Below are 27935 nucleotides of genomic sequence, written 5' to 3'. Positions count from 1 at the left end.
AAGATATTTTGTATGTATGTGGGAGGGTGCGTAACAAAATTTTTATTAAATCTTTGAGTTTCAAACAAAATTCATCTTGAATATATACCACCCTCTCCCACGCATCCCATAACTACCTTCTCTACCCTCCCACCCAACTTCAAGATATATTTTCCAAGTTAGATTTCTATTGCTGTAATAAGACCATGGCCAAAAGCGATAGGGGAAGGAAAGGGTTTAAAGGCTTACACTTCCACATCAAGGCCCATCATTAAAGAAAGTGAGGGCAGAACTGAAGCAGAGGCAGTGGAGGAACGATGCTTACTGGCTTCCTCCCTGTGGCTTGCTCAGCCTGATTTCTTATATAATCCAGGACCACCTGCCTAGGAATGGCACCACCCACGTAAACTGGATCCTCCACCAATCATTAACCGCCCCAAAAAATGCCACACAGACTTGTTTGCAGGCATTGTTTACTGTGCTTCCTCCTAACTCTGTGTGGGTCAGGTTGATGAAAAAACCAGCAAAGATTCTCGATCTCTCTCTGTCTCTGTCTCTCTCTCTTTCTCCCTCCCTCCCTTCCTCCCTTTCTCTTTTTCCCTCTCTCTCCCTCCCCGCCCCTTTTCCCCATGGAGCTCGGTGTATGTTGCCGAGCTAGTCTTGGGAATGGGACCTGCTACCAGGGGTCACATAATTAAAGAATGGACTCTCCTCATCCAGCAGCTGTCAGTGTCTGGAACGCTTCAGCTAGTGGAGGAATTTCATGGCAGCTTTACACCCCACCCCACCCCATGTTGTAATTTCGTCTGGCTGGATCTTGAGAAGATCTTGTACGTGCTGTCACAATTGCTGAGTTCGTAGGTGCAGCTGCCCTATTGTGTCTGGAAAACACTGTCTCCTTGATGTCACCTTTGACTCAGTTACCATCTTCCCACCTCCTCCTTCCATGAAGACTCCCGAGCTTTGGAAGTAGGGATATGATACACATGTCCCATTTAGCCCTAGGCACTCCACAGTTTCTTATTTTCTGCACACTGACCAGTTAAGGGTCTCTGTGTTAATTGCCGTCACTGCAAAGGGAAGCTTCTCTGATGAAGGTTGAGAGATGCTCTGATCTGTGGATATAGCAATATGCCATTGGGAGTTGTTTTAACTCTAGCAGAATAATAGTATTAGGTTCCCTAAGGCCTGTGACCTATTTAGCCTCAGGTTCTTCTTAGTCCCTTAAGCAGTGTTAGTTATGGCCTTCCATCTCACGGTGTGGGCTTTAGAACTAATCAGAAAGTGGTTGGTCACTCCCGTAGCATCTCTGTCACTATTGCACCAGCAGGTGTATCTTGTCAGGCCAGTTATTCATTGTAGCTTGCGGGATTCACAACTGGATGAGAATGATGGTTATTTTTCTCCTTTGAAAGCAAGCATGCCCCTTCCAGTTGAGTACCAGCTTGAGTTTTTCATATTCTGTGGCTCAAGTACGAAGTATCTTCAGCAATGGGTTTTAATGTCAAGTTCTGGAATGTAACCACGGTCATTGGCAATAGCCTATAATGAATGTTTTGGGGTCTATGTGACCCCATTGCTGAACAAGATTTAAACTATACCATAGTTGCCTCTTTCTCTCTCTGAAGATAAATTCTCAGTGGAATAAGATTTCTACCCTAAGAAGCTCTAAAAAAAAAAAAAAAAAGAAAGAAAGAAAGAAAGAAAGAAAGAAAAAGAAAAAGAAAAAAAAGAAAATGAACAATAAGATGAAACAATTCTGAACTGTGAGGCTACAAGTTTGGACAAGCTATGACTTGATGTATAAATGGCTTTGGCCTTTTTCATTTTATTTACTTATTTAGCATTTATTTTATTTTATGTGCATTGGTATTTTGCCTACAAGTTTGCCTGTGTGAGGGTGTCAGATCCCTGGAAATGGAGTTACAGACAGTTGTGAGCGGCCATGTGGGTGTTGAGAAGTTAACCCTGGTCCTCTGGAAGAGTAGCCAGTGCTCTTAACCACTGAGCCATCTCTCTACCCCCTGGTCTCTTTATTCTAAATGGCCACACAGATTAGAACTACAGGTGGGTGGAGGTTTTTCCTTTGAATTTGATGCGCAGGAGAAATGCTTTATTACAGAGGAATCATTTCCACACCCATAGAGGCAAGTCTGTTCAGAGTAAATGAGCAGCAAAGAATTGAGGGCAGTTAGGATATAATAGAGCAAAAGGGAAAGAACTTATCTAAGAGATCCTCCTTCCAGCAGAGAACACACTTAGCCTGGCTTCTATCATTTTAGACTGTGCTCCTGTGGTGTCTCTCTTTAACCTTTGAGTTCATTGGTTTGGGATCCCAGACTTTGAGCCCTTGTCTCCTTTACTGTTACTATAATTATGTGTGTGACATATGTTCATGGAGGTCGGAGGAAACTTTCAGGAATCGTTTCTCTCTGTCCACTATGTGGTTCCTGGGGGTTGAACTCAGAAGGTCAGGTTTGACTGCAAATGCCCTTGCCCACTGTGTCAACTCCCCAGCCTGGGGACATCTTTTAAAAATTAAATCTTTGGGAAGATAACGTTGCTTATCACTGTGTGTCAAGCAGCGACCCCAACTCACTGCCTGTCTTGCAGGAGGAGCCTCATTCCCACCAGAGGAATGATTCTTGCTTGTTTTCTGGTTGGCCGGGAGACTGTTGAGCCTGAGGTTTCTCTTGCCCCTAGGAAGCTGCTCTAGTTAAGGAAGGGAATATAGAGCAGAAGCAGTTGTAGCCTGGGCTCCATGCTCATGTTTTGTCTGGTCTGCTTGATGTTGGGTTATGTGTAGTCATGATGATAGTGATGGTTATAATGGAGATGATAGTGATGGTAATGATGATGGTGTTGGTGGTAATGACGATGGTGGTGGTGGTGATGATGGTCATGATGGTGATGGTAACAATGATTATAATGATGTTGGTGATGGTAATGATGGTGGTGATGATAGTGATGGTGGTGATGGTGATGGTAATGGTGATGGTCATGATGGTGGTAATTGTGGTGATGGATGATTGTGGTGATTGCTCTCCCTTGACCAATCAGTCTGGGAAATTCTGGATATACAAAACTCAACAGGGGAATAACTTGAGATAAGATTAATATTAGGCTTTAATGGATCCCCCATTAAGCAAGAACTCCCCATGGTCTCATCTTCCCTTACATATATACCTGTGAATGGATGTGAACCACAGCAGGCCATTCCTGCTACCCAAGTTAAATACACTCCCAAAAAATGCAGTTCATTATGTTGTCTTACCTAAATAGATACCGGTATCACATTGTCTGGCTCATGTCCTTGACGGTGCAGTGTGGGTTAACACTGGAACATTGTCTGCGGTGTTTTTGACAGTGCAGTGTGGGTTAACACTGGAACATTGTCTGCCGTGTCCCTGACAGTGCAGTGTGGGTTAACACTGGAACATTGTCTGTGGTGTCCTTGACAGTGCAGTGTGGGTTAACACTGGAACATTGTCTGCCGTGTCCCTGACAGTGCAGTGTGGGTTAACACTGGAACATTGTCTGTGGTGTCCTTGACAGTGCAGTGTGGGTGAACGCTGGAACATTGTCTGGCTCATGTCTTTGACAGTGCAGTGTGGGTGAACTGGCTTTTCTTTCTCCACAGAACATTGATATCACCAATTTCAGCAGCAGCTGGAGCGATGGGCTGGCCCTCTGTGCTCTGCTACACACCTACCTGCCTGCCCACATCCCCTACCAGGAGCTGAACAGTCAGGAAAAAGTAAGTCACTGCCTACACCACCTCATTTCTGCTCCGGGAGAGCCAATAGAATTTCTGTAGCAATGCATTTCTGGGAGGGTGGGTGGGTAGTTTGAAAGAAAAATGGCCCATAAAATATTATGAGGTGTGGCTTCATTGGAATAAGTGTGGCCTTGAGGGAAGAAGTGTGTCACTGTGGAGGTAAGCTTTGAGGTCTCCTGTGCTCAAGCTTCATTAAGTGTAATAAACAATTCACTTCCTGTTGCCTGAGCCTCAAGATGTAGAACTCCCAGCTCTTCTTCAACACCATGTCTGCCTGCTTGCCACCATGCTGCCATGATGATAATGAACTAAACCTCTGAAACTGTAAGCCAGTCCCAATTCAATGTTTTCCTTTAACTGAGTGTGGTGCCACACACCCTTAATCCCAGCAGAGGCTGGTTTCTCTGTAGCTTGGAGCCTGTCCTGGAACTAGCTCTTGTAGACCAGGCTGGCCTTGAACTCACAGAGATCTGCCTGCCTCTGTCTCCTAAGCTCAGCTGCCCTTCTCAATGCATGTCATTTGTTACCAAGAAGAACAGTGAGTCTCAGTTTGGTTGGTCGCTGATAGGACCCTATCACCTGCTTTCTATAGAAAACCCTGGTTTAGATGTGACCTTTATTTTTCAAAGTCTCTTCCAGTACCAAGAATGGAGCTAGAAGAGGTAGCAGAATTCCCTTCTCTTAATGGAGGTCCTGATTTTTTAGACTTATGTTCCAGAGAGTTATCTGCTTTATGAAAAATCCTCCAATGTAAATGTTAATCTCATCTAACTCTGTAGACCATGCTGGCCTTGAACTCACAGAGATCTGCCAGTCTCTGCATCCTGGATCAAAGGTGTGCATCATCATGTCTTGCCTAATCTCATCCTTTAAATACCTGCCTAGAAGGCTGGCAAAATGGTTCAGCGGGTAAAGACACTTGCTCCCAAGCTTGACAACCTGGGTTTAATAACCAGGACCCACATGGAGAGAAGCAGCTCCCACAAGTATCCTCTACTCTCTGCATATAAGCATTCGTGCAAACACATTCTATAAATGCATACACACACACACACACACACACACACACACACACACACACACACACACACACGTCTGGCTAAATATTTGAATACCAGCCAGGCAGTGATGGTGCATGCGTTTAATCCCTACAGTTGGTAGGTTGAGGCAGGCAGATCTCAGTGAGTTTGAGGCCAGTCTGATCTACAAAGTGAGTTCTAGGACAGAAAGGGCTACATAGAGAAACCCTGTCTTGAAAAAAAAAATTAATTCCAGACATAGCCAAGTTATCACAAAAAAATTAGCCATCACAGAGTATCTTGCAGGACTGGCAGTGTGGCTAACGGCAGAGCACTAATCCAGCATGTACCAGACCCTGGGTTCAGTTTCTAGCAATGAAAAAGTACTGTTTTCAAAGCATTTCCATGTGGAATGCCTTATAAATTGTGAAAGAGGCTAAGATCATGTAATATTTGGGAGAACAAAATATGTAGCGTGTCATGTTGAGTGTGAGGTGTCTAAAATATTCAAGTGTTATATTAGGCAAGCAGGCAGCAAATCTGGAGTTTAGATGGGAAATCGGAGCTAGAAGAATGGATGTGGGCGAAATCCATGAAGATTCGTGTTATTTGGTAGGACTTCCTGAGATGAAGCAGTCAGTGTTCTGAATTTGCACTGCCCAATAATGTTTGAAGGGCAGCTAGAGATGGCGTGTGAAGCCGTAAAACTGAAGATGAGCCAATTCCCCTGATTTTAAGGGAACCATCTTAAGCAACTTTGATAATTATAGCAAAATACCTGAGACTGTATATGCTGTTAAGAAAAGAGGTTTTTTAGAGCTTTGAGACATCCCAAATTGAGGCAGTCATGTCTGTTTGGCCTCTCATGAGGATCTTGTAGTGGGTAGGTGGTATCACAGCAGCGAAAGCATGTGTGGAAGAGGGATGCATGGTGAGGCAGGAAGCCAGAGAGATTCAGAGGCCAACTTTGCTCTTTTTATAATTTGCTCTCACAGGGAGTAATCAGCGTCCCAAGGGGACTGCACTGATCTCAGAGATTAAGATTCCCAGTCACCTGCTTTACCTCCTCCTAAAGGTTCATTTTAACACGTGTGCTGCTGGCCAAGCTTTCAGCACACGAACCTTCCGGGACACTCAAGCCCCGTCCAAGCACAGGAGAAGTACAGAGAGGACCCAGCAGAGGGAACTAGAGCCAGGTGGAGTGGGGACCGGACCTTCAGCCATCACAGAGGCCAAGGGCATAGCAGGGCATCTGATTGTCACCTAGGAACGGTTTTGATTTTCCTCTGTCTTCCTTTCTGGTGCGATGTTACAAAAATAATTACGTCAATAGTGAACATAACAAATTTCAAAATAATCAGCAGACAACCTTCCTAAAACGACCACACACATTCTAAAATGTGAGTCTTCCTGAAAGTGACTTGTTTGTCGGTAGTCAACAGGCCTGGCTTCTTTGACATTAAGTCAATTCAGATCTGTTGGAAAATAATGGGCCTGCGAGTGTTTGCTTTCACAATGTATCATGAGCATTGCTTCCTAGTGACCAAAACCCTGTCTCACTCTGCATCCCTGAGACTCCTGCACCAAGCACCCGGCCAGTTGCCCAGTGGCCTTCTGTAAATGTAGAACTGTACATCAGGGCAGGCTGGCAACAGTATTCTTGTTTCTGTTGCTCTTACAGGACAAGGGCCTCTATTTCCCATCTGGTTCAGTTTCTTTCTCTGGGTCTCTGGTGATGTCATCAAGAAATGCCAGTGGTGATGGACCATTATAAGGCAACTAAGGAGTCAATATCATGTGCCAGGAGTGTCATATGCAGACCTGTTTGACTTCACAGCTCCCCTGTCAACTCCAGTTGAGTTTGAGTTCCAGCACCTAGGTCTGTTGGTTACCACTGGCCCACTACTCCCTGAATGAATATCTGGTCCCTTCCTGACTGCACCCTAAGTGGAGAAGCAATGGCTACTGCCTGCACCCTTAGTAGAGAAGCACTGGTTATAGCTCAGGATGTCATGAGAAGGGGTGGGGATGCACTGAGAAAGGCCAGCTCCGTCCATTCCAGAGGAGGATTGTCAAAATGACGCGTCAGCCAAAGCCCATCACTACAGCATCAACTGAGGATGTGAGGAGCTTTTAATAAGGGTAATTTCCCTGAGGTGACAGTACCACTGGGCAGGCTTTCACAGAAGGGACATGTTTGAGGTTGGGCTTCAAAGAAAGCATAACTTCTACAGCCCCTTTGAGGTGAATGAACATGATTCAGACTCTGCCCTATGGTCTTATATATGTACTCAGCATAAGGGGGTCATCGATTGGGTGGTTGTACCTTGTGGAATAATATCAAGAAGGGTACTAAGGGAAATATAATGTTTGTAAAAATCCCTTAAAATTGAAATATAAAAATAATATGTTAAAGGATCTAGGCTCAGTGGTAGAGCCAGTGCTTAGTATCAATGAGGGTCTGGATTTTATCCCCAGCACCAAAGAAAATTAACTAGTTCAGAATTAAAAGTAAGAACTGGGCACAGTGGTGCATGCTTGTAAAGCCAGCACTTAGGAGGTGGGGGCAGGAAGGTCAGAAGTTCAGTGCCAGCCTTAGCTACACAGTAAGGTTAAGGCCAGATAGGGCTACAAGAGGTGGTGTCTCAAATAGGCAAGGATAACTTGTAGTAAAGGAATATTCAATCACAGGGTGTACATCACAGTGACTGGAAGATTTCAGTAAAGTATTTTGTTTTCATTAGAAGGACAGTCTCCATATGTCAGCATATGAAGCTCTTCCATGCAGCCCAGAGTCAGGTTATTGAGTAGAAAGTGATTCTGTTGATATCAAAATTTGAATATGAATATGAATCAAATCCTTTTCCCTCTTATTAGCAGAAACATACTGTAGCAATACAGTCCTGCCAGCCAATCTGGAGACCAAGGTCTGCATCAGACGGGAACAGATTATTCTGAGCTAGGAGGTTCAGGCTTACCCCTCTCCGCTCCCCCGACCCCTGCCGCCACACACATACACAGCAGACACTGAAGAATGAATGGCCTCTCACTCTGTCCCCACCTGTATGACAGAGCCTCCACCGAGGCAGAGCTCCCCAGCCTCTTCACTGGGCATCCCTCTTCTGCTCTCTGGCCTCTGCACAGCAGCCACAACAGTGCATAGTGGGAGGGCATTAGGATGATGACCCCTTGTCACTGTTGTCCCGCCTCCATCAAAATGAGCAAACATCACTTTTATGAACAACAACAACAAAAAAAAATCACCCCATTGTATTCCATGCTATGCTGTTTCAGAGCTTTTTGAGGCTGTTTTCCAATACAGACCGTTTATCCTGTGTTCAGGTTCTTAGAAAACATACTTTCATTTGACCCTGTTAGAGGGTCTTAGCAGAATTCTAACTAAAATATTTGATTTAGAAACGCCTTCTCTTTAGATCTTATTAGTAACCCAATAAACTAAAACATCAAAATGCATTGTTTAGTTTGACACATTTGTCAGGTAAAGATACACGGGAGTGAGGGAGAACATGATTATCGGAGCTGAAAATGGTGTGCCTTTTTAGGAACCAGTTTGGCATTACAATCTCATGAGCCATAAAAACTGTTTGTATCTCAGCTTCCTGAGTAGTGTAACCTAAACACTGGCCTAACCAAAGGGTTTTAAAATAAGAACAAAGGTTCCATTAGCACCAAAACAGGGGTGGCTCCCCTAGTGTGGGCTGGACGGGCCCATTTACCCGTTTCTGCATCACAGAACAGAACAGCATCACAGAAACAAGGGGGAGATTTCCAGCTCTTGTCCATCAATCTCTCCAGGTGTCAAGGAAGAAGGCTGCTGGACTGGGCAGTATCACCATGGCTCTGCTGCTTCCCAGGGTTACATCACAGGCTAGAAGAAAGCATGCATAGGCACGTCTGCTTTTCCTCTGACAGTATTTATACATCAGCAAGTTGACTTCAGTGTCGAGCCGAACCATTTGACCCAGGGCCAGATGCTTAGACGGGGCAGAATGAAGACTATGGGGAAACAGAAAAATAGAAAATTATAAACGTAAAAGGACTTGAACTCCTGGATTCCAGTGATCCTCTTCCCTTAGCCTCTTACATAGCTGGGGCCACAAATGCATCCCAGCTTATGTATAAAATTTAAATACGAGTTGGGCAGTGGTGGTGCACGCCTTTAATCCCAGCACTCGGGAGGCAGAGGCAGGCGGATCTCTGTGAGTTTGAGACCAGCCTGGTCTACAAGAGCTAGTTCCAGGACAGGCTCCAAAGCCACAGAGAAACCCTGTCTCGAAAAATCAAAATAAATAAATAAATAAATAAATAAATAAAATTTAAATGCGACTGTGGTAAAGTGCTTGCCTGGCATGCATAAGGCCTGGGTTCAATCCCCAGTACTGGGGAAGGAAAAAGAAAGCTAAATGAATCAAATTGTAAAATTATACATAGGACATAAACTGTGACCGTGCTTTTTAGTGGTACTTAAAACATCTAGTTAAATTTCTAAAACGTAGTGACTTTCATATGAATTATTGAGGCAGATGGCGTGACAAGTAATTTAGATTATCTGTACAAAGAGATGTCAGACAATAGCCGAGGAGAGTCTGGGAACAAAGCCCAAACTCAGGCTCGGTGATTCTGGGGAACGGTGCTGTTCTTGTTCTAAGAGGAAAGTATTTTCAGCCTAGAATTCCCTGTCCAAGAATTCTCTTAATCAAGCATGATAGTAGAAAGAGGATTTTTCTGTATGAACACATCTGGAAATGTTTCTCCTCTACAGCCTTTCTCAAGAATGTTCTCCAGGGAGATGGGGTGTAACCCTACAGTTGATCAGAGGTTCTGGGGGATTCCTGGGGCAGGAAGACTTCTTTGAATAATAGTAATGGCTAAGAGCTTCAGAGTTTGAAAAGGAGAAAGTGAGAAGCAATACAAGGACCAGACCCTCTCTGTGTGAGGACAGAAAAGCAGCAGGCTGCAATGAGTTAGGGATTTCACACCAGCACCAGGATGAATACAACAAGCAAAAACCAGATGATGAGGGGCCGTTCTCTCAGTCAGAGAAGTCACCAATCAGCACAGACTACAGGAGAAAAGCAAGGAAAGATTGGGATTCAGTCTCAGCAAGCTGTCCTCTGACTGCCACAGGCTCACCATGATGTGAGCACACTAAATAGTGCTGTGAGAAAATCACAGTCACCTGGAAGTCGCTACAGGAAATAATGACAAACTAGAAAGCAGTTGTCTTGAGAGTTAGGACCGGGGAAGAAACAGTTTTTCATTTGGTTATATGTAACTACCTTCACGTATGACTTTGGTAGTTTTATAAAGACTAGGTCTCACTATGTAGCCCTGTCTGGCCTCAAACTCATAATCCTCCTGCCTCAGTCAGAAGTGCATCAGTGCCACACCCAGTTTGATTGTCATTTGTGACATTGTGAAGAGGCACAACATGGTGAATATTGTAAATCTTGAAAAGGCCACAAATGAAACTTTGTCTTTAGTCAGATGTCAGTCAGTGTTGTTTTCCTCAGTGGCGGTCGTAACCTGCTACGCTTTCCTTGCCGAGACAGAGCTGGTCTGCACGGTTGACATGGCATTGCTTGATTCCTCACAGTGGGCAATCTGCAGTATCCATGCTGCCCCTGCTCTCATCCCTTGTCTTTGTCTTTCTGATACAGAAACGGAATCTCTTGTTGGCATTTGAAGCAGCTGAAAGTGTGGGCATCAAACCCAGTCTGGTATGTATCCTCTTTTGTACCTTTTTGATATTTTTTTCCTAATTCATGAGAAAGAACTTTCTGCTACCCACTAAACTGATAAAGGATACCCAGGTCCGTTTGCAGATCTGTCCCTCAGGAGTCCTAATATGGTCAGAATTCCAGCTGGCCAGAAAGGATGTATGCTCAGGGGTTTGTTTGTCTCTGTTTCCTTATCATCATTATTATTATTATTGTTATTTATGTTTGTGGGTGTTTTACCTGCTAGTGGTCTGTGTACCCCATGTCTAGTGCCTGTATAGACCAAAAGAGGTTGCTGGATCCCCTAAAACTAGACTTAGAGATGACTGTGATCTGCTATGTGGATGCTAGGAATCAAACCCAGGTCCTTTGGAAGAGCTACCAATTCTCTTCATTGCTAAGCCATCTATCTCTCTAGCTCTGGACTCAGAGTTCTTGAAATTAAGATTTCATTATGAATAAATTGCACTTCTGACAAAACAGTGAGCTAGATTGCTATTAAAATTCTCTTGTTCAAATCAACATGCAATCTCAGTGAAATGTCTTTTTTAAAGAAATGTCACCAGGGCATTGTGGCACAAACTTTTAGCCTTAGCACTTGGGAGGCAGAGACAGGCAGATCTCTATGAGTTCAAAACCAGCCTGGTCTACATGGTGAATTCCAGGACAGCCATGGCTGCACAAAGGCACCCTGTCTAAAAAAAAAGTATAGAAAAATAACTACATATCAGAAACATAAAATAAAGTGAAAACCGAAGCTGTGAGTTAAGAATCAGACATTGTGAGAACTGCACCTGCTCCTGGAGAGATGCAGAGGCTTGCCTTGGAGGTGGGGTGGATTAAAAGGCCAGATGAGGTTTGGAACCCAGATTTCTGTCTGGAGCATCTAGTTAAATGGTAGGATGCAGGAAGCACCTATTGTTTAATGGCTACTGAAATATGCACAAGCCAAGATTACAAAGCAGACAGGAAAGGGATTGAGTTTTCTAGCCAACAGGTACACCAAATGAGAGTGGGTATTACCTGCCAGAACTGGGGGTAACAAATGTTAACTGTTTAAACCTAGCAGGCAGGTAAGAGGCACTGGGGAGATGGCTCGGTGGGTAAAGTCCGACTGGGCAGGCATGGCAGCATGAGATCTACAGTGCCCTATAAAAAGCCAGGCATGTAATCCCAGTGCCGGGAGGTTCTTGTTGGCTGTGAGCTCCTGTTGGCCTGAGGGCACCTGTTGCCAAAAGTGGAGAGGGACTAAGGAAGACCTGGATGCCAACTTTGGACCTCGGCACACCTGTACACCAACACACAGCACATGCACACATACTAAAACGTTTAAGAGAACATACATGGTGGTACATTTCTAATCCTGGTTTCCTGGAGCTGAGACTTCGCGTGGCTCTTGAAGTCAAGCCCAGCCTGTACAACACAGGGACTCCATCCAGCTCCAAAAATGAGAGAGAGAGAGAGAGAGAGAGAGAGGGAGGGAGGGAGGGAGGGAGGGAGGGAGGGAGGGAGGGAGGGAGAGAGAGAGAGAGAGAGAGAGAGAGAGAGAGAGGGAGGGAGGGAGGGAGGGAGAGAGAGAACAAAGAAGATGAAGAGGAGTAGAAACCAGGGAGGGTCATAGTGCTATAAATATAAGGGAGGGAGAAAAGACTCACGTCTGTTCCTGGAGCTGTTTGAGTCGGAGCCTCAGCCCTCCCAGCCCTAACAGGCTAAACTCAACCATCCTCAGGAAGCCAGTTAAACAGATAAATAATCATAAAAGCAGGAAAAGGGGGGATTTATACAATGTCGCCATACTGGGGACATAGAGGCCCCGTGACCCCTACACGAACACTCCCGGTTCATCTTCAGGGCCCCGACAAGACGCTTAGACAGCGTGCAAGAGACATTTAATTAAGCAGTCCTGGCGTGTCCTCCTGCCAGTCAGTACCCACCACTGCCTAGTATCAGTCTCCCTGCCAGGTGGTCTCACAAGCTGACAGACTTGTACGGATAGTTCACCAAGACCAGCTCCTCCTCCTGCTGCTGGCTCCAGCCTCCATCCTTCCCTTGTCCCAGCAAGAGATTTCTGCAGAAATTACAATTCCTAGGGGATCAACGTTTAAATAGGCCAATATCCAAAGAGACCTGCACAAGGATCTTTTTAGAATATTTTTGTTACCAGCAGGAAGGTTACACAAAGCTATTAGAAATGAAAATTTGGAAGGGGGAAAAACCATGGATGGGTTGCCAAACTGGTTAGATATAGCAAAGGAGAAAGATGGTGGATTCACAGTAAACATAAGGAAACCATCCCACAGGCTGAATAGACAATGAAGGGTTGAAAAACAGTAGAGAACGTTTATTGGTTAATGTGTATTTAGTTTCTAGAATGGAAAAGCCAACAAACAGCAAGTTTGAGGCCATTGTAGGCTACATGAAACCCTGTCTCAAAAATAAAATACAAATAAATAAATAAATAAATATTATGGAGTGGGAAAAAGAGATAACACTTAGTGGTAATCAATCTGGAATCTACTTCTAGGCTTCCTGTTTACAACAACAATGAAAATCTCATTAAGCAACTGCTAATTGGCTTTCCAGTTCTTGAAGCTTCTTATATAATCTTTCAGTGTAATTGGTCAAAGGTTATTAATTACTGTTGTTACTTCAGGATGGTTGTAGCTTTAAAATGCCAAGCGTAACCCAATGTATTGTGTGTGTGCGTGTGTGTGTGTGTGTGTGTGTAGTGCTAGGCTGGCTTTGATATCACTACGAGAATGACCTTGAACTTCTGATCCTCCTGCCTCTGCCTTCTAAGTGCTGTGTTTGTAGACATGTACCACCACACTATGTGTGGCCAAAGTTTTTTGTTGTTTTAACCCACATACAATCAAGGAAAAAAGGACAGTCAGGAAAATATAAGCTGAAATAACAGTAAGATGTAAGTCTGTAGCCTTCCAAGGTTGGAGGACTTGGAGAAATGTAAAGGGAGGGAGGTGTGGAGACAGCAGCACTATGAATGATATCATGCCGATATTAAACTGAAACAGAATGGACAGTTAAGTAGCAGCAGCAATACCCTTCAAATATCAAATAGAAGCACTCTCTAAACCTTACTCAAAAAGTAGAATGCTAAACATTCAAGAAGTAAAATCCAGTGGAGAAAAGTCTCAGCAGTTAAGAGTGCACTACTCTTGCAGAGGACCTGAGTTTCGCTCCCAGCACCCATATTGGGCAGCTTACAGCCATCTGTAACTTCGCTTTCAGGGACTCTGACACCCCTTTTTTGGCCCCTGCAGTCACCGCACTCTTGTGCAGAAACCTACATTCAAACACACACATATATACATATTTAAGAAATATTAAAGATAAGTCTTAAAAATAAAGTTTTTTGAGTATCTGTATAAGCACATACACGTTTTAGGGTAAATAGATAAGCAAGGAAGATTCCTTCAATGTGAAGCTCTGTCGTGTAGAACACATTCCTGCCCAGCCACCATGAAATGGGCGTCTTAAGCCAACATCATCAACCGTACCAGAAGAATTGGGCAAACACCCGCGGCATCATCGCGATTGCTTCAGAGCAGCTCTGGTGTGTTCTCCAGAGCTAGCCGTCTGTGGCTTGGTGAGGGTTCACTGTGGCCTTAGTCACTTTGTCCATGACGCACCGCTTACTCGGGGGCCTGTGTAGGGTAGTCACTGCACAAGACTGAACTCCTGAAAGCAGGAGCTCCAAAAGCCTTGAGAGTCCGGTAAGTGAGGTCAGCTACTTTTTATAGTTTTACCGTCTTAATCATTCTAAGTGGTGTGAAGTACCTTCACGCTGTGTAGCAATCATTGCCACCCTCCCAGTGTAAAATTCTTATCTTGCAAAATCGAAACTCTGAATCTGTTAAACATTAACTCCCCACCCCCGCCCTCAGCCTGGCCGCCACTGTTCTGTTCTCAGACTCTGAAAGCTCACCTGTTTCAGACACCCCATGTAAGTGTATTTGCCCGCCGTCTCTGTCTCATGTTTGGCTTATGTGGCATAGTGTAAGGACCTCAGAGTCCATCTGTTAGAACCTCCTTCCTCATTAAGGCAAATGATACGGTTATACCTTGTTCTGCGTGTCTGTTCGTCTGTCCTGAAACACTACAGTGCCACTGTAGTTAAGTTCGTCTCGGCAAATGCTACTGTGAACCTGGATGCACAAGCGCCTTCTCTCTTTATCGCTAAAGGCCCTTAGAACAATGCCAGGTCGTAGACTGTTTGTAGCAAGTATATGCAAAGAAATGAATAAAAGAAGAAGCCATACACACTACATAGCAGGAGTATGTGACCAAGAAAAACCACTCGTCTCATGGCCAAATATCAAAAGAAGAAAAGGAAGGGGTGTGGCTCTTGTCCCAGGATCCTTCAAAGACCAAAGGACGGTTCATTAGGCCCCAACTTTCAAAGGTTCTACAGTTTCTCAAGAATATTGATCTAAGCCGGGTGGTGGTGGCGCACGCCTTTAATCCCAGCACTTGGGAGGCAGAGGCAGGCGGATCTCTGTGAGTTCGAGGCCAGCCTGGTCTACAAGAGCTAATTCCAGGACAGGAACCAAAAGCTACAGAGAAACCCTGTCTCGAAAAATAAAAAAAAAAAAAAGAATATTGATCTAGAAATGAACACTTAAGTGTATGTGTCCAGCTGTAGATGAAGCCCTAAGTGCTGTTGTTGAAAGACAATAGGTAGGAAGCTTTAAAACCTTAAATATGAGGCTTTTGGGCTCTGTAGTTGGAAGCATTTATGGCCCTGGCAAAAGACCTGAGTTCATTTCACAGAGCCTACACAGAGATAGGCAAACCAGAATGTCTGACGCCTTCTTCTGGCTGCTAGAGATGCTGCACATACTGTGTACAGACACACATACAGGCAAATAAATAAGCAGATATTAAAAATAAATAAATATTCAAAACATCAAATACATAGATCAAATAAAATATTTTTAAAATCAAAAAGAAGAAGAAGAAGAAGAAGAAGAAGAAGAAGAAGAAGAAGAAGAAGAAGAAGAAGAAGAAGAAGAAGAAGAAGAAGGAAGAAGGAAGAAGGAAGAGGAAGAAGAAGAAGAAGAAGAAGAAGAAGAAGAAGAAGAAGAAGAAGAAGAAGAAGAAGAAGAAGAAGAAGAAGAAGCAACAGCAGCAGCAGCCATAGTGCGTTTCTAGGTTTTGGTTGGGTTTTGTGGGTTTTTTTTTTTAGTTTCATTTATTTTTATTTTATGGGTATGAGTATTTTGCCTGTGTGTGTGTGTGTGTGTGTGTGTGTGTGTGTATGTGTGTGTGCGCGCGCGCATGAACACGTGGGCTCACACCACATATGTGCCTAGTGCCCATAGAGGCCAGAAGATGGCATCCGATTCCCTGGAACTGGAGGTACAGATGGTTATAAGTCACCATGTGGGCACTGGAAACTGAACCCAGGTCCTCTGGAAGAGCAGCCAGTGCTCCTAACTGCTGAGCCGTCTCTCCTGCCCCAGTGTACATTTCTAGTGTTCTTTATAAGTTCATCAGCAACAAGGTACTAAGGAATTCTTATCCAGTATTTTCAAAGTCAAGTTCATGCTCATTCTGGCTGGGGGATTTTTATGTTCCATTTTATTTGTTCTGCCTTCGCATTGAGTAGGAGAAGAAGATATCTCCTAGATTTAATGCTACCTAGAGCTCCTCTTTATCTCCTGTTCAAAACAACACCTCCATTCACGCATGTGGTGGACAGGCAGAAATACAAGCAGAACACCCATAAAATTTAAAAGAAAAACAAAAACACCTCCAGTGTCTTGTCAGGAACTGCCGTGTGGGCCAGCAAGGTGGCTTGGTAGGTAAAGTTTCTTGCCTGATGGCCTGGATTCAGTCACTGGGGTCCACGTGCTGGAAGGGAAGAACTGACTCCTGCAAGTTTCTCTCTGACCTCCGCATGTACGCCACGACATGCACATGTGACACACACAGGCACACACACACACACACACACACATTGGGTGAGTGAGTATCCTCTGGTAGAATCAAAGAATTATCCATAAATGCTATGACTGTTTTATTTTATTATAGTGCTTTAACAGCAAGAGTGTTTTGTCACTTGCCTCTAGTAATGTCTTCGTCATTGTTTGGGTTTAGCTGCTTCTGTAGCACCTGTCTCCTTGTTGTGTTTTGTTTTGATTAGTTTTGCTGTGGGGTGGGTCTTTGAGACAGACTTTCACTGCATCATCGAGACTGGCCCTTTCATCTACTGTATTAAACAGGACAAGCAGGAGAGTCCATCTTTGTCTTAGTCCTGATTTGAGGGAGAAAAGCATTGTCTTACACAATTAAGTGAGTTTAGCTATTGGGTTAGGGAGTACATACCCTTTAGCGTATAAAATAAGTTAGCTTCTCTGTTTTGTTTTTTGTCATGAACAGATTCTGAAGTTTGTTGATCTTATTTTTCTCAGTCTGTTAATATGCTAATGTTGATTTAAAAACATTGAGCCAGCTTTACATTCCTTGGACGAGCCTTATTTAATCATAATACTTTATAGATTAATGAATTCAGTTTTCTAACATTTTTTTTCAAATTTGCCAGTAGCTTTGTGTCTATTTATCTGAGAAGCTGACGTACAGTTTTCTTTTTTTATATATATTTATTTTATTTATTTATTATGTATACAATATTCTGTCTGTGTGTATGCCCGCAAGCCGGAAGAGGACACCAGACCTCTCTACAGATGGTTGTGAGCCACCACGTGGTTGCCGGGAATTGAACTCAGGACCTCTGGAAGAGCAGGCAATGCTCTTAACCACTGAGCCATCTCTCCAGCCCCGTACAGTTTTCTTGTAGTGTCTTTGTCTGGCTCTGGTTGTAGGCTAGCCTCACCTCACAGGATGAGTTGCAAAACATTCTCTTGTCTTCCGTTTTTGGAGACTAAATAACTAATATTAGTTCTTCTATGTGTGTTTGGTGAAATCATATTGACCTGGGTTTGGGCTGTTAACTGTTAATTTAAGTAAATTTCATGTGTGGTGAAATTATTACTAAGACAGCCTCCCTCCCTCCCCTTGAAACATGCAAAACATTTCTTCAAAGATTTTCAGATGTGGTGTTAATAATGTAACAGATATTTTTGATTCAGTAATTGCTAATATGAAATGGACTGAGTTAAACTGTGACTAGTAGCTGTACTTCCAACTTGTCTGAAACTAAAGACCTCTTCCTCTACAGAAAGGAAAGTTTTCAGTCCCTCTTGAGTTCCTAGGCATGTCTTCAGGCTGCCCTTCCTTCTCAAAGCTCATCTGCCTCCCAATCAGCACTGTTCTCTGTGTAGAGCTCACTGTCTAGACCAGGCTGACCTTGAATTCAGAGATCCCCCTGCCTCTGCCTCCCCACTGAACTCTGTCACTCTTTATCATGTGTCCCTGCTGTCATTAGCAATCTCTGCTCTAAGACTTCATTTTTTTTCTTTAAAAAATTTTTCTGGGCAGACTTGTGTGTGGAAGGTCTGTCCCTCTTGCTTCCTTTGTGCCCTTCCTGGCAGATCAGATCATGATATGCTGATCATTTTAGCCTGACCGGGGAGCAGAGCAGGAGAGAAAAGTCAGATGTTAAGTTGGTGACTGGTCGGCAGGATTTACCAGGCACAGATGTGCTCTGTTCAGCCTCTTTTTCCTTTGCATCTCTGCTTCTGGCTCATGTTTGGTTATAACCACAGCAGACTCCACATCCGATCCCAGCGTTAATAATTAAGCGTCTTCTAGAGAGCCGGGCACCTATCCTTCCCACCTGCCTTATCACTGTCGGCCTGGCCTTACGTGCAAAATTAGCCCCCAACGGGTAGTAAATTAATAAAACTAAATAAATAGCAAAAAAAATCACTCAACTAGAGGGGGAGAGAAAGAAAGGAAAGGAAAAAAAAGCAAAGAAAGAAAAGCCCATATGCTAAGAGATATTAACCCTAGTAAAGCACATGGTTTAAGTTGGCTCAAGGTGTCGGTGGTAACCCCATGACTAGCTCTCCAGGAACTAATTTGACATTGCAAAGTGCAATGTATTGGAAGTGAAGGGACACTACAGATAGCGCACACCCATGGAAGTACAGTTGTGTGGGAAATCCTACACAAGAATGCCCATTGGAGAGACACGGGATGTGTGAAAGCATGCCCACTGTGGTGGGAGCCTAGGAAACTGGGCTTACGTTCATATGCACATTATTAAACCAGAAGCCTTCTTCTGATGTGGAAGCTCAGGTGACTGTAAAAAGCTGTAATGAAAGTAATAGGAAGTCCTGTCTTTGGTCTTTGAAAGGGACATACCTCCCAGGAAAAGCTGCTCAGAAGCCTAACTCAGCACATTAGCATGGCCTGTGTTTGCCTACACTTTGGTTCCTGTTAGTGGAAGGTAGCAATCCTGATTGGTACCAATCAGTACCAATCCTGACCTGGATCAGAGTCACTTGGTAAAAGGGGACTGAGATGTCCGTCTTGTGCTGTCCCCTTCCCCTGCAGGAACTCAGTGAGATGCTGTACACAGACCGGCCCGACTGGCAGAGTGTGATGCAGTATGTGGCCCAGATCTACAAGTACTTTGAGACATAAACAGAAGAGCCAGCATCAGCAGCTGCCGCATGGCCTGAAGCTCATCCTGAAGCGCCTGCTCACTGTCCACCATGCCTGCTGTGCCCACCATCTAGCCGTCTGGATTTCCAACAAAGGCTTAAGCCACGTGGACCAGCACTCCACTGAGAAGCAGAGGTGGCTCCACCGTGTCCCCATCTCAGATGCAAACATGTCTGGAGCCTATGCTCAGGAATCCTTGTTCCCAATGGGAAGTTTTTAGAGAGGCAGGCCCCGCTTCTCACACAGTGGGTTCCAAACCCAGGCCCTCTTCTGTGAGACGCCAGAGTGTTGCCAGTCCCATTTGCTGCCCACACATGGCCTACACACTGACAAACAGCACTTCAACCACCGTGTCTTTTTTTCTTCCTCCTCCTTTACTAAAACTTTGCTTTTTTTTTTCAAAACTCTGTCCTTACCAGCTGCTTGCCCACCCCCACCAATAAAACAACACTCCACAAAACAGAAAAACAAAAGCAGCTTTTGCTTCTTAGCAACCTGGAAACATACTGATTAGGGAAATAGTATGTCCAGTTCTATGTAACTGAGAACTTAAAGGCACTGCATAGATCTTGCCGTCCCTATTTGATTTCTCGCACTTAGGTACCTTGCTGAGGGTGCATGAGAGGCCAGCTGGCTTGCTCCTTAACCACAGGGCCTGAGCACAGCACTGGTGTCTTGGCTGATGAGATCTGTGACCATTGCACATAGACCCTTCTGCCCTGCTGTTATTTACAGTCTCATTTACACACATCTTGGCCCAACACAGAGCTCCACACAAGTCTGACGTGTGTGGAGCAGCCTGTGATGGCGAGCTCTGCACATTTGCACAGTTCCGCAGGTTGGGAGGTGTGCCCCTTAGGATTCTGGGTGGACAGAAATATAAACATGTTTTGGCTCCAGACAGGTTTGGCCCTTGGTACTTGTTGGGCCTTTTACATGTGCCTATTGAAAGAAGCTATTAGGAGCGTAAGGGTGACTGTCCTCCAGTGCCCCGTTGGTTCCCTAGGAAGCAGCACAGCCCCTCCCTGAGTACCCAAGCCAAGCGGCCCTAGACCAGTGGTTCCCAACCTTCCTAATGCTGGGAGTTCCTCATGCTGTGGTAACCCCAACCATAAAAGTATTTCATTGCTATCATAACTGTAATTTTGCTATTGTTATGAATTGTAGTGTACATATCTGATATATAGAATTCTGATATGTGACCCCACACAGGCTGAGAACCACTGCTTTAGAAGCGTCTTTCCATTTTTCTTGGACAAATGTGCACTTCATAGCAAATGAGCACGCCCCTTTCTCTGACAGTTGGGTGCGCACAAACACCCATTACTGTTCTAAGTGCCAAATAACCCTAGACTGGTCCTTTGAGAAAGGACCACGCTCATAGCAACCCCTGCGAATGACCACCATAGCTACAATGAATCTCTGCCTGCTTGTCTGAGCCACTCTGCTGGCCCAGCCCTATCCTTGGAGGACCTAGGTTCTGCCCCTCCCTCCAGTCCATCGCTCTGATAAGTAGCAGCTGGGTGCAGCAGCGCTGATTCTCGAGCTGACGTAGCCTCGTGGGGCCACAGACTCCACCTGTAGGCTCCATCTGTAGTTCTTAGCTGTGGCTCAGGGCCGATCCCCTGGGACTCCTGGGAACTGCGTGCCTGACTCTCGCATCAGGTGAGTTAGGATAACTGGAACAAAGCAGAGATGCAGTCTGCACATGCTCACAGTTCTCCAGATCTGATGGGCAGCCACGCAGAGAGGGAGGACACTACTCCCTGCCCCTTGTTCTCCCATTAGGAGCTCCTTCATTTCCAGATGGAAGATGAGGGCTCCGAACCTCCTTGCTGATGAATGTGTCTCCGAAAGCTGGTACTTGGGCTGCCTCCCATACCCGTTGTGTTGACATAATTGATGCTGTACCTCCCCCCACCAGTTGTCTCCAGTCTGCTTTGCCCAGCCATCACAGCAGGGTGGGCAGGAACGCTGTCCCACACAACTGGGTGTCGTTTCTTCAGGGGTGATCTCTGGAGCTGTGTAGGAGAGGCCACAGTTAAGGCAGGAGAGTTTGGTCTGTCTCTGGCTGTTTTCAGGATGCTAAGAATCTGGGAGCTCTCAGCAGAGCAGCCTCCGTGCCGGTCTCCAGACGCCTTACAGTGGCTGTAAGTAGAGGCACTTTGGGGCCCCAGGTCGCTGTGGACCAGCCAGCTGCATCTGTTCTTGTCCGTTTTCTGCTTGTGGTTTATCTTGACTGCTGCAGGTCTTGCCAGGGGCGTCGGAGAGGAATGGCATACAGGTACTGCCAGGCAGAGGGTATGCATGACCGATAGAGCTCCAGTCCTCTGTCAAGGTGCCACACTACTGCATGTGGAGGTGCAGGGTCTGGGAAGATCTCCAAGTCACAAAAATGAATGTGAGAAACTGACCAGCTAAGAACAGAAGCATGGCGGTGGAGGCAGGGGTGCCTTACTTTTTCTTGTTTTTGTTTGTTTGTTTGGTTGGTTTGGTTTTGGTTTTTTGTTTTGTTGTTGTTTGTTTTGCTTTGTTTTGGGTTTTGTGAAACAGGACCTCCTGTTGAACTCACGGTCTTGCTGCCTCTGTCTCCTGGGTGCTGAGATTAGATCCCACACCCAGCTTTGGTGCTTAGCTCCTGCTGTTTCCTTTGTGTCTCTGCAAGCCATCATTCAGAGGACGCTGGAGGCCTCCAGAGCCATGTTTCTTCCCATCTGCCCTCAGCTAAAGAGATCTGTAAAATGCAAGACCCTGAGAAGTTAAGACACGTAAAGAAGTCTGGTTCTCAGCACTGCTTGGTGTCTGACGGCAGGTGGTAGCACTAAGGCCGCTGCCCACAGTGGCAATATTCCAAGGCACATCCATCTTCCTAGTCCTTCTCACTTCCGCATCCATACTTGTCCTTGGTTCTCATTCTTCATCCAGTTGTTCCTCAGCTTCTGTAGACCATCCAGAATACAAGCCATGGCTAGAAGATAGAAACCCATGTCCTGCCTAGCACAGTGCTGCTACCTGTGTCTTCAATATCCTGGAGATGGAGATCAGTTGAGTCTGGAAATTTGGGATTAGTTGGCAGAGAGTGTGGGGCTATCCCAAAGCAATCAGCCATCTAGCAATATTGAATATTGGCCGTACTGTCTTCCTGTCTCCCATGAGCACCAGCCACATGTCAGTCTCTGACCTCTCTGTCCCCTGCAAACCTGTCCCTGGATGATGGAAATGGAGAACTGAGACCCTTAGGGACAAACCCACTCACCAAATCCAGCAGTTCCTGAGTGTTCTAGTTTGAAATGCCCTACTGCTGGCACCAGTGGGAGAGAGAACCCCCAGATGATTGAAAAGAAGTTTTTTCCAGCATCTGCTGAAGCCCCTGGGCATCTAGGTCCTCCGACAAGGTTGGAGTTCTGACTGGAACCCCCTGAGTAGCTCACTGACTTTAACTACATTAGTTGAATGCACTTGATATACCTGTGGCCTCCTTTCCCTCAAGAGCACACTAGACAGCACCTAGCACTGCCCAGACGTGACGTACTGTCAGAGGTGGACAGGGCTCCCAAGGGTAAGGTGTGCCACTGTGTACGATTTCTAATAAATATATTTTGTTTCTATCTCAGTTTGATTCTTTCACCCACTGACGTCGATCAGCATTTTTTTTCAAAGCACCAAACTTGCTTTGAGTCAGCTTAAAGCCCTCTCCCTGCTCGTTCTTGTCACTTTGCAGTCCCGTCCACAGCTGCCTTGCGATGGCCACAGGTTGTGGGTCTTCCAGCACCCGGATGCTGCCAAGCTGTACAGATGTGCATAAGATGGAAGTAGGCTGCTTGGACCCTTTAGACTGCACAAGGTTGAAGAGACACCTTAATAATAAAAAAATATAACAGCGAGTAGAGCATGACGGTGGCTATAAGCATCCGCTGGAAGCCACCATTCCTAGGCTACGGGCCACAGAGGAGGACGGCCACCCTAGAATCTTTATTTCTCTTTCCTCTCAAGTGCCTGGCCTTCTGAGGGCCTCCACACCTGCTCAAGGTAATGGTTGCTGGTGAGACTTACCAAACCCTGGACCGGCTTAGGGCTGCCATTTCCCTCTCAGTCTCAAGGGGCAGGAAATGTCGTGCCAGGTGATACCAGGCCTTGTTTGCTCAACATCTGATTGTCCTGTACCATCTTGAGTGCCCAGTGCCTTGGGCTGTATACACGTGTGCATCCCTGCCGGCTCATGCATGAGTCGGCCTTTCACAGATGGCCAGGTCTCCATATTTGGGAATGGTCTTCATGTTTGCTGGTCTCTGAGACTCATCAAACAAGTTCTGTCCTATGGATGCGGCTCTCTGCATGAATGGAGCACCAATCATGGGTGTTCCATGACTGGGCCACCTGACACGTGCACTTTACAGATGGAGGAACCTGGGTCCAGACTCCCCATGCAGCTGTCTTGGGCAGTTTCTGTTGGCACCACACAATACCACAAACTGGGCACTTTTCTAAAGAACAGACGTTTATTTCGTTCTCCGTTCTGAAGTCTGGACCCTCTAAGAGCTCAGCACTGGTGTCTGGGAAGGTATTCTTGCCACATTGTGACTTCGCAAAGGATGAGAAGAGACAGAGTGAGCATGCTAACCCTAGTCCCCAGCTCTTTTGAAGCCACCAAGGCCACCATGGAGAGCCTGACCCTCATGACTCAATCCCAGTTACCTCCAAAACCTGCTAACAATGAACTCTGGCCATGAAGTTTCTAGCACATGAACTTTGGAGATACAATTAAGCCACCGCATCAGTGACAGAAAAGGCTCATGGGTTAGCAGAATTAAATGAACGATCAGCATGGACTGCTCTTAGCGGCCCTAAGCACAGAGCCGTGGGCCGCCAGCCGCCTTCCCTCTGCTGGGTGAAAAGGGCTTTGCTCTTAAGCTGTGTAAACTTCCATCTGAGCTCCTTGAGGGCCAAGTGCAGGTTTCTGTGCTTGTGATTCCTCAACCTATGGGGCAGTGAGTGCTTGTACCGGTCACTTGATTACTTGGTCCAGTTGCCGGTTACTCACCCTCTGACTAGGAGGTCAGTTCTGGGAATGAACACCACAGGATTCCAGCCTGTGGCCCATCTTGTGAACAATCTCTTCCAGCATTTTCTAGCTCAGTGATAAGTAGGAAAAGCCTTGGGGAGAAACTTGAAACCTGACCTCCCCAAGGCCTTATCTTTCCTTTTTCCTTTATTAGTATTACGTCTGGTCTCATGAATGAAATGACTTAATACATTCAGGGTCTTGGAGTCTTCTGGGCTCTTTAATTGAATTCATTTTAACTTAATTCACCTGCTTAAGTGAGATTTTTTTTCTAGATCATGAAAAAGAAATCCATAAATAGATTTGCCTAGGACCCTTTAGACAGCTGACCATTGGGCCCACCAGCCCTCCCATTTGTCCATCCGGGCTGCTATTTATATCCTTCTTAGTGTGGCTGTTTCCCTTGTATCTGAAAAATGAGGCAAAACAGAAAGTGGGGCATGGGAAAAGTTTTCCTGCGACAGACATGTGACTTCAGAAGGCTTGGCCGCTGTCCAAGGAGGCTGGTCCTAGAAAACATCTGGCTGGAGAGGGACCTCATCCTGAGAAAGGCAAAGTCTTACCACCCAGAGGATCAGACCAGGAAACAGATGTGTCGCAGAGAGAAGGGAGATGTATCTTATTCATCCTGCCTTTCAGACTCGTCTGTGCCCACAAATCCAGCTGTTTTTGTTTAGGGGAGGGAAGAGGCCTGTCTTGGGTCACCTGTGTAATCTGCAGCCATGTGCCCAAAGTGAGCATGTGGTTATTTTGTCCCCTTCAGCAGCCCTGGGTGTGGCTCGGTGTTGGGTACACTCCTCCCTGAGTGTGACTTCAATGTTCAGAGCTTTGGGGTGTAACAAGCTGTAACTGCAGATCAGCCCCATCCAGCATTCAGCCCGTCTTGGAGAGCATGGCTGTGAGAGGCCCCCTTGAAGGAATTTTACAGATGTTCGCAGTGCTCCTCAGGGGATGCTGTGTGATGCCTTTGCTGGGACTTCCTGTTCAAAAACAACGGAATCCTTACCTAGTGAGGGCTAGGAATGAACTCTCACACCTTCATAGGGCCAAGTTCAGATCTTTGGAGCCCAAGGATATGCTTCCTTGCTGGTTTTCCCGTGGCCAGGAGTCCAGGGACCACACCACTGACATGGCTGTTGGGCTGTTGGTGTTAGTATGTGTTGTTTGTTGTTGCTGTAACGAATTGATGCAAACAACACACATGTTGTCTTACAGTTCTGAAGGTCAGGACACAACCCAAGCAAGACTTGCTGGGTGCCATACTTTGGAACTTGAATATTTTTCAAAGGTCAATTGGTTAAAAACTTGTTCAGGAACCTCTTTAAGAGGTGGAGCCTTGTGGGAGGAAGTTAAGTACTTGGGGATGTGTCCTTCCAGGAGATCCTGAGACACTGACCCCTTTCCTGTGTGTTTTCCGGATGCTATGAAGTGAACAGACCTCCTGCATCACTCACTTTTGCCACGGTGTGCCAAATCACCCCACTGCAGGGCCAACCACAGGGCCAAGTGAGTGTGGACCAAAACCCTGGAAGCATTTCTTTTAAGTTCATTTTTTCAAGTATTTTGTTGCAGCCATGGGAAACTGGAGCTAAAATGACCCCAGCAGATAGGGTGATATTCCCTTCTGGGGGCCTTGGGTGAGGATTGTTTCCTTGCCTTTCCCAGCCTCCCACATTCCACAGATTGCGACCTCATCCTCTGTCTTCAAGTCAGTGTGTGTTGAAGCTTTTGGCCATCCGTTTAAGCTGTCCAAACTAACTCTTTTTGTTGTTTTGTTTTTGTTTTTTGAGACAGGGTTTCTCTGTGTAGTCTTGCCTGTCCTGGAACTCACGCTGTAGACCAGGCTAGCCTCGAACTCACAGAGATGGGCCTGCCTCTGCCTCCCAAGTGCTGGTATTGAAGGCGTGCACCACCACCGCCGGGCTCCAAGCCAACCTTTTTATGGCGAATCTTTAGCAGTTTAGAAAAGCCTCGCTGCAGAGGGACACCAGTTTGCTGCTGTCATTCACGGCTGCGTCTCCTCCTGGCTCTCTGCAGCTAGGGAGACTCTGGCTTTAGAGTCCTGTGGGTAGAGTGGGGCTATCCAGACACTCTGTGACTGACTCTTCTCATCTCACAACCCTGCTAAACTTAACCACATGTGCAGTCTCTCGCCATGAGGAACCAGTGAGGCAGCTCTGCACACCACTGTCATCGTTTCTGTCTCCTCTCGTTGACAATGGTAGAATCTTTATTTCCAGGGTATATTAGAGTTCTCTAAAAAACAGGACCGGGGGTGGGGGGTGGGGGAATTAGATAAGGAATGGGCTTGATTTAAGGATCAAGCCCCCATGATTATGGAGGCTGACAAGTCCCACATTGCCACCAGCAAGCTAGAGAGAGACCCAGGAAGGCCTGTAAGTCAAGAGACAATAGTGCTGACTCCAGCCCAAGACCTAGGAGCACCAAGGGCTAGACACGGATATCCCAGCTCAAGTGGTCAGCACAGAGAGATTCGGCCTTTGGGGACCATTTAGGCCCTTTCCCACACTGGGCAGGCATCTGCTCTGCTCAGTGTGCCAATCCAAATGCCCTCGTAGGCACGCTCAGAAATAATGCCTTACCATCGTGACCTGGTCCAGTTGATACATAGACTTAACCATCGCAACAAAGAGCTAGGCTGGTCCACTGTCAGGCTTCCCCACCCTTCCTATGCCTGCAGTGTTTTTCTCGGAGACCTTTCCTCAGCTCAGTAGCCAGCTGGCGGTTGCCACTTTCCCTGGGCCTTGTGCCCACCTGTGACCAAACACCTGGGGTAGGATAAATGTGGCCTCCTTAAGAATAAGCCATGCTCGCCGGGCGGTGGTGGCGCACGCCTTTAATCCCAGCACTCGGGAGGCAGAGGCAGGCGGATCTCTGTGAGTTCGAGACCAGCCTGGTCTACAAGAGCTAGTTCCAGGACAGGCTCCAAAGCCACAGAGAAACCCTGTCTCAAAAAAAACCAAAAAAAAAAAAAAAAAAAAAAAGAATAAGCCATGCTCTTGCATCCTGGAACTGTCTCCCTCCCAAGGCACTGCTGAATGCTGATGCATTTCCTGGTCGGGATTTGGCCTCCTAAACAACCTGCCTTCCTGAAACTGGATCCTTGTGTAACTAGCTACAAAACCAACACCGTGGGAGTGAGCAAGTGATTGGTTTGAAACACTTGGGACACCAGTGAGCACGGTGGATACTAGATCATTTGACATATGAGCAAACAGAGGCATACAAAGGTTAAATAATTTGTTTACGGTAACTTAGCTTGGAGGAAGCAAAGCAGAAAGTTAAACCTACGCCATCTGGTATCAAAGCCTGCACGCCTGGCCACCGCCATAGTCCACCATCGTCCACCATCATCAGGTACCCGCAGCAAAAGAAGCTTGTGTCTGAGGCAGTTGGTGCTCCCCAGGTGATGCTATGCGATGCTTTTCCATGACTTCTCGTTTGCCAACAGCAAAATTCCTACCTAGGGGCGGCTAGAAATGAGTTCTCACCTCAAGATCTCAGACAGAGTTTGTACATAGATTTGGTTTTCTAATGGCAGACTAAACCAGGATCATGGAATTTATGTCCCAAATCCTCAGCACAGCTCAAATGGCTTTCTCAGACCCAGCCTTCAGCTCTTGGGTTCTGTCACATTGACAGAGACAACATCACATGCCCCAACTTAACCATTGGCCAAAGAAACAGGTAATCTGTGCTGTTCTCATTACCTAACGTTTGCTGGGGGGTAGATGGAGCCCACC

The 27935-nt window shown here is 45.9% G+C and overlaps 1 protein-coding gene across 4 annotated transcripts in view; it reads left to right on the top strand.

The window, feature by feature from the left end:
• Specc1 (sperm antigen with calponin homology and coiled-coil domains 1) overlaps window positions 1-22717 on the top strand; it is a 277277-nt gene extending 254560 nt beyond the window's left edge. For all 4 annotated transcript variants that reach the window (XM_075992242.1, XM_075992243.1, XM_075992244.1 and 1 more), the window contains 3 exons: window positions 3620-3736; window positions 10458-10517; window positions 18999-22717. In XM_075992242.1, the coding sequence (XP_075848357.1) occupies window positions 3620-3736; window positions 10458-10517; window positions 18999-19088 (267 nt within the window). In that variant the 3' untranslated portion in view covers window positions 19089-22717. The remainder of the gene's footprint in view (window positions 1-3619; window positions 3737-10457; window positions 10518-18998) is intronic.
• Window positions 22718-27935: the final 5218 nt, after the last annotated feature.

This window comes from Microtus pennsylvanicus, chromosome 11 (assembly GCF_037038515.1).
Source record: "Microtus pennsylvanicus isolate mMicPen1 chromosome 11, mMicPen1.hap1, whole genome shotgun sequence".
Classification (NCBI taxonomy): domain Eukaryota; kingdom Metazoa; phylum Chordata; class Mammalia; order Rodentia; family Cricetidae; genus Microtus; species Microtus pennsylvanicus.
This window is presented reverse-complemented; position numbering and strand designations above follow the sequence as displayed.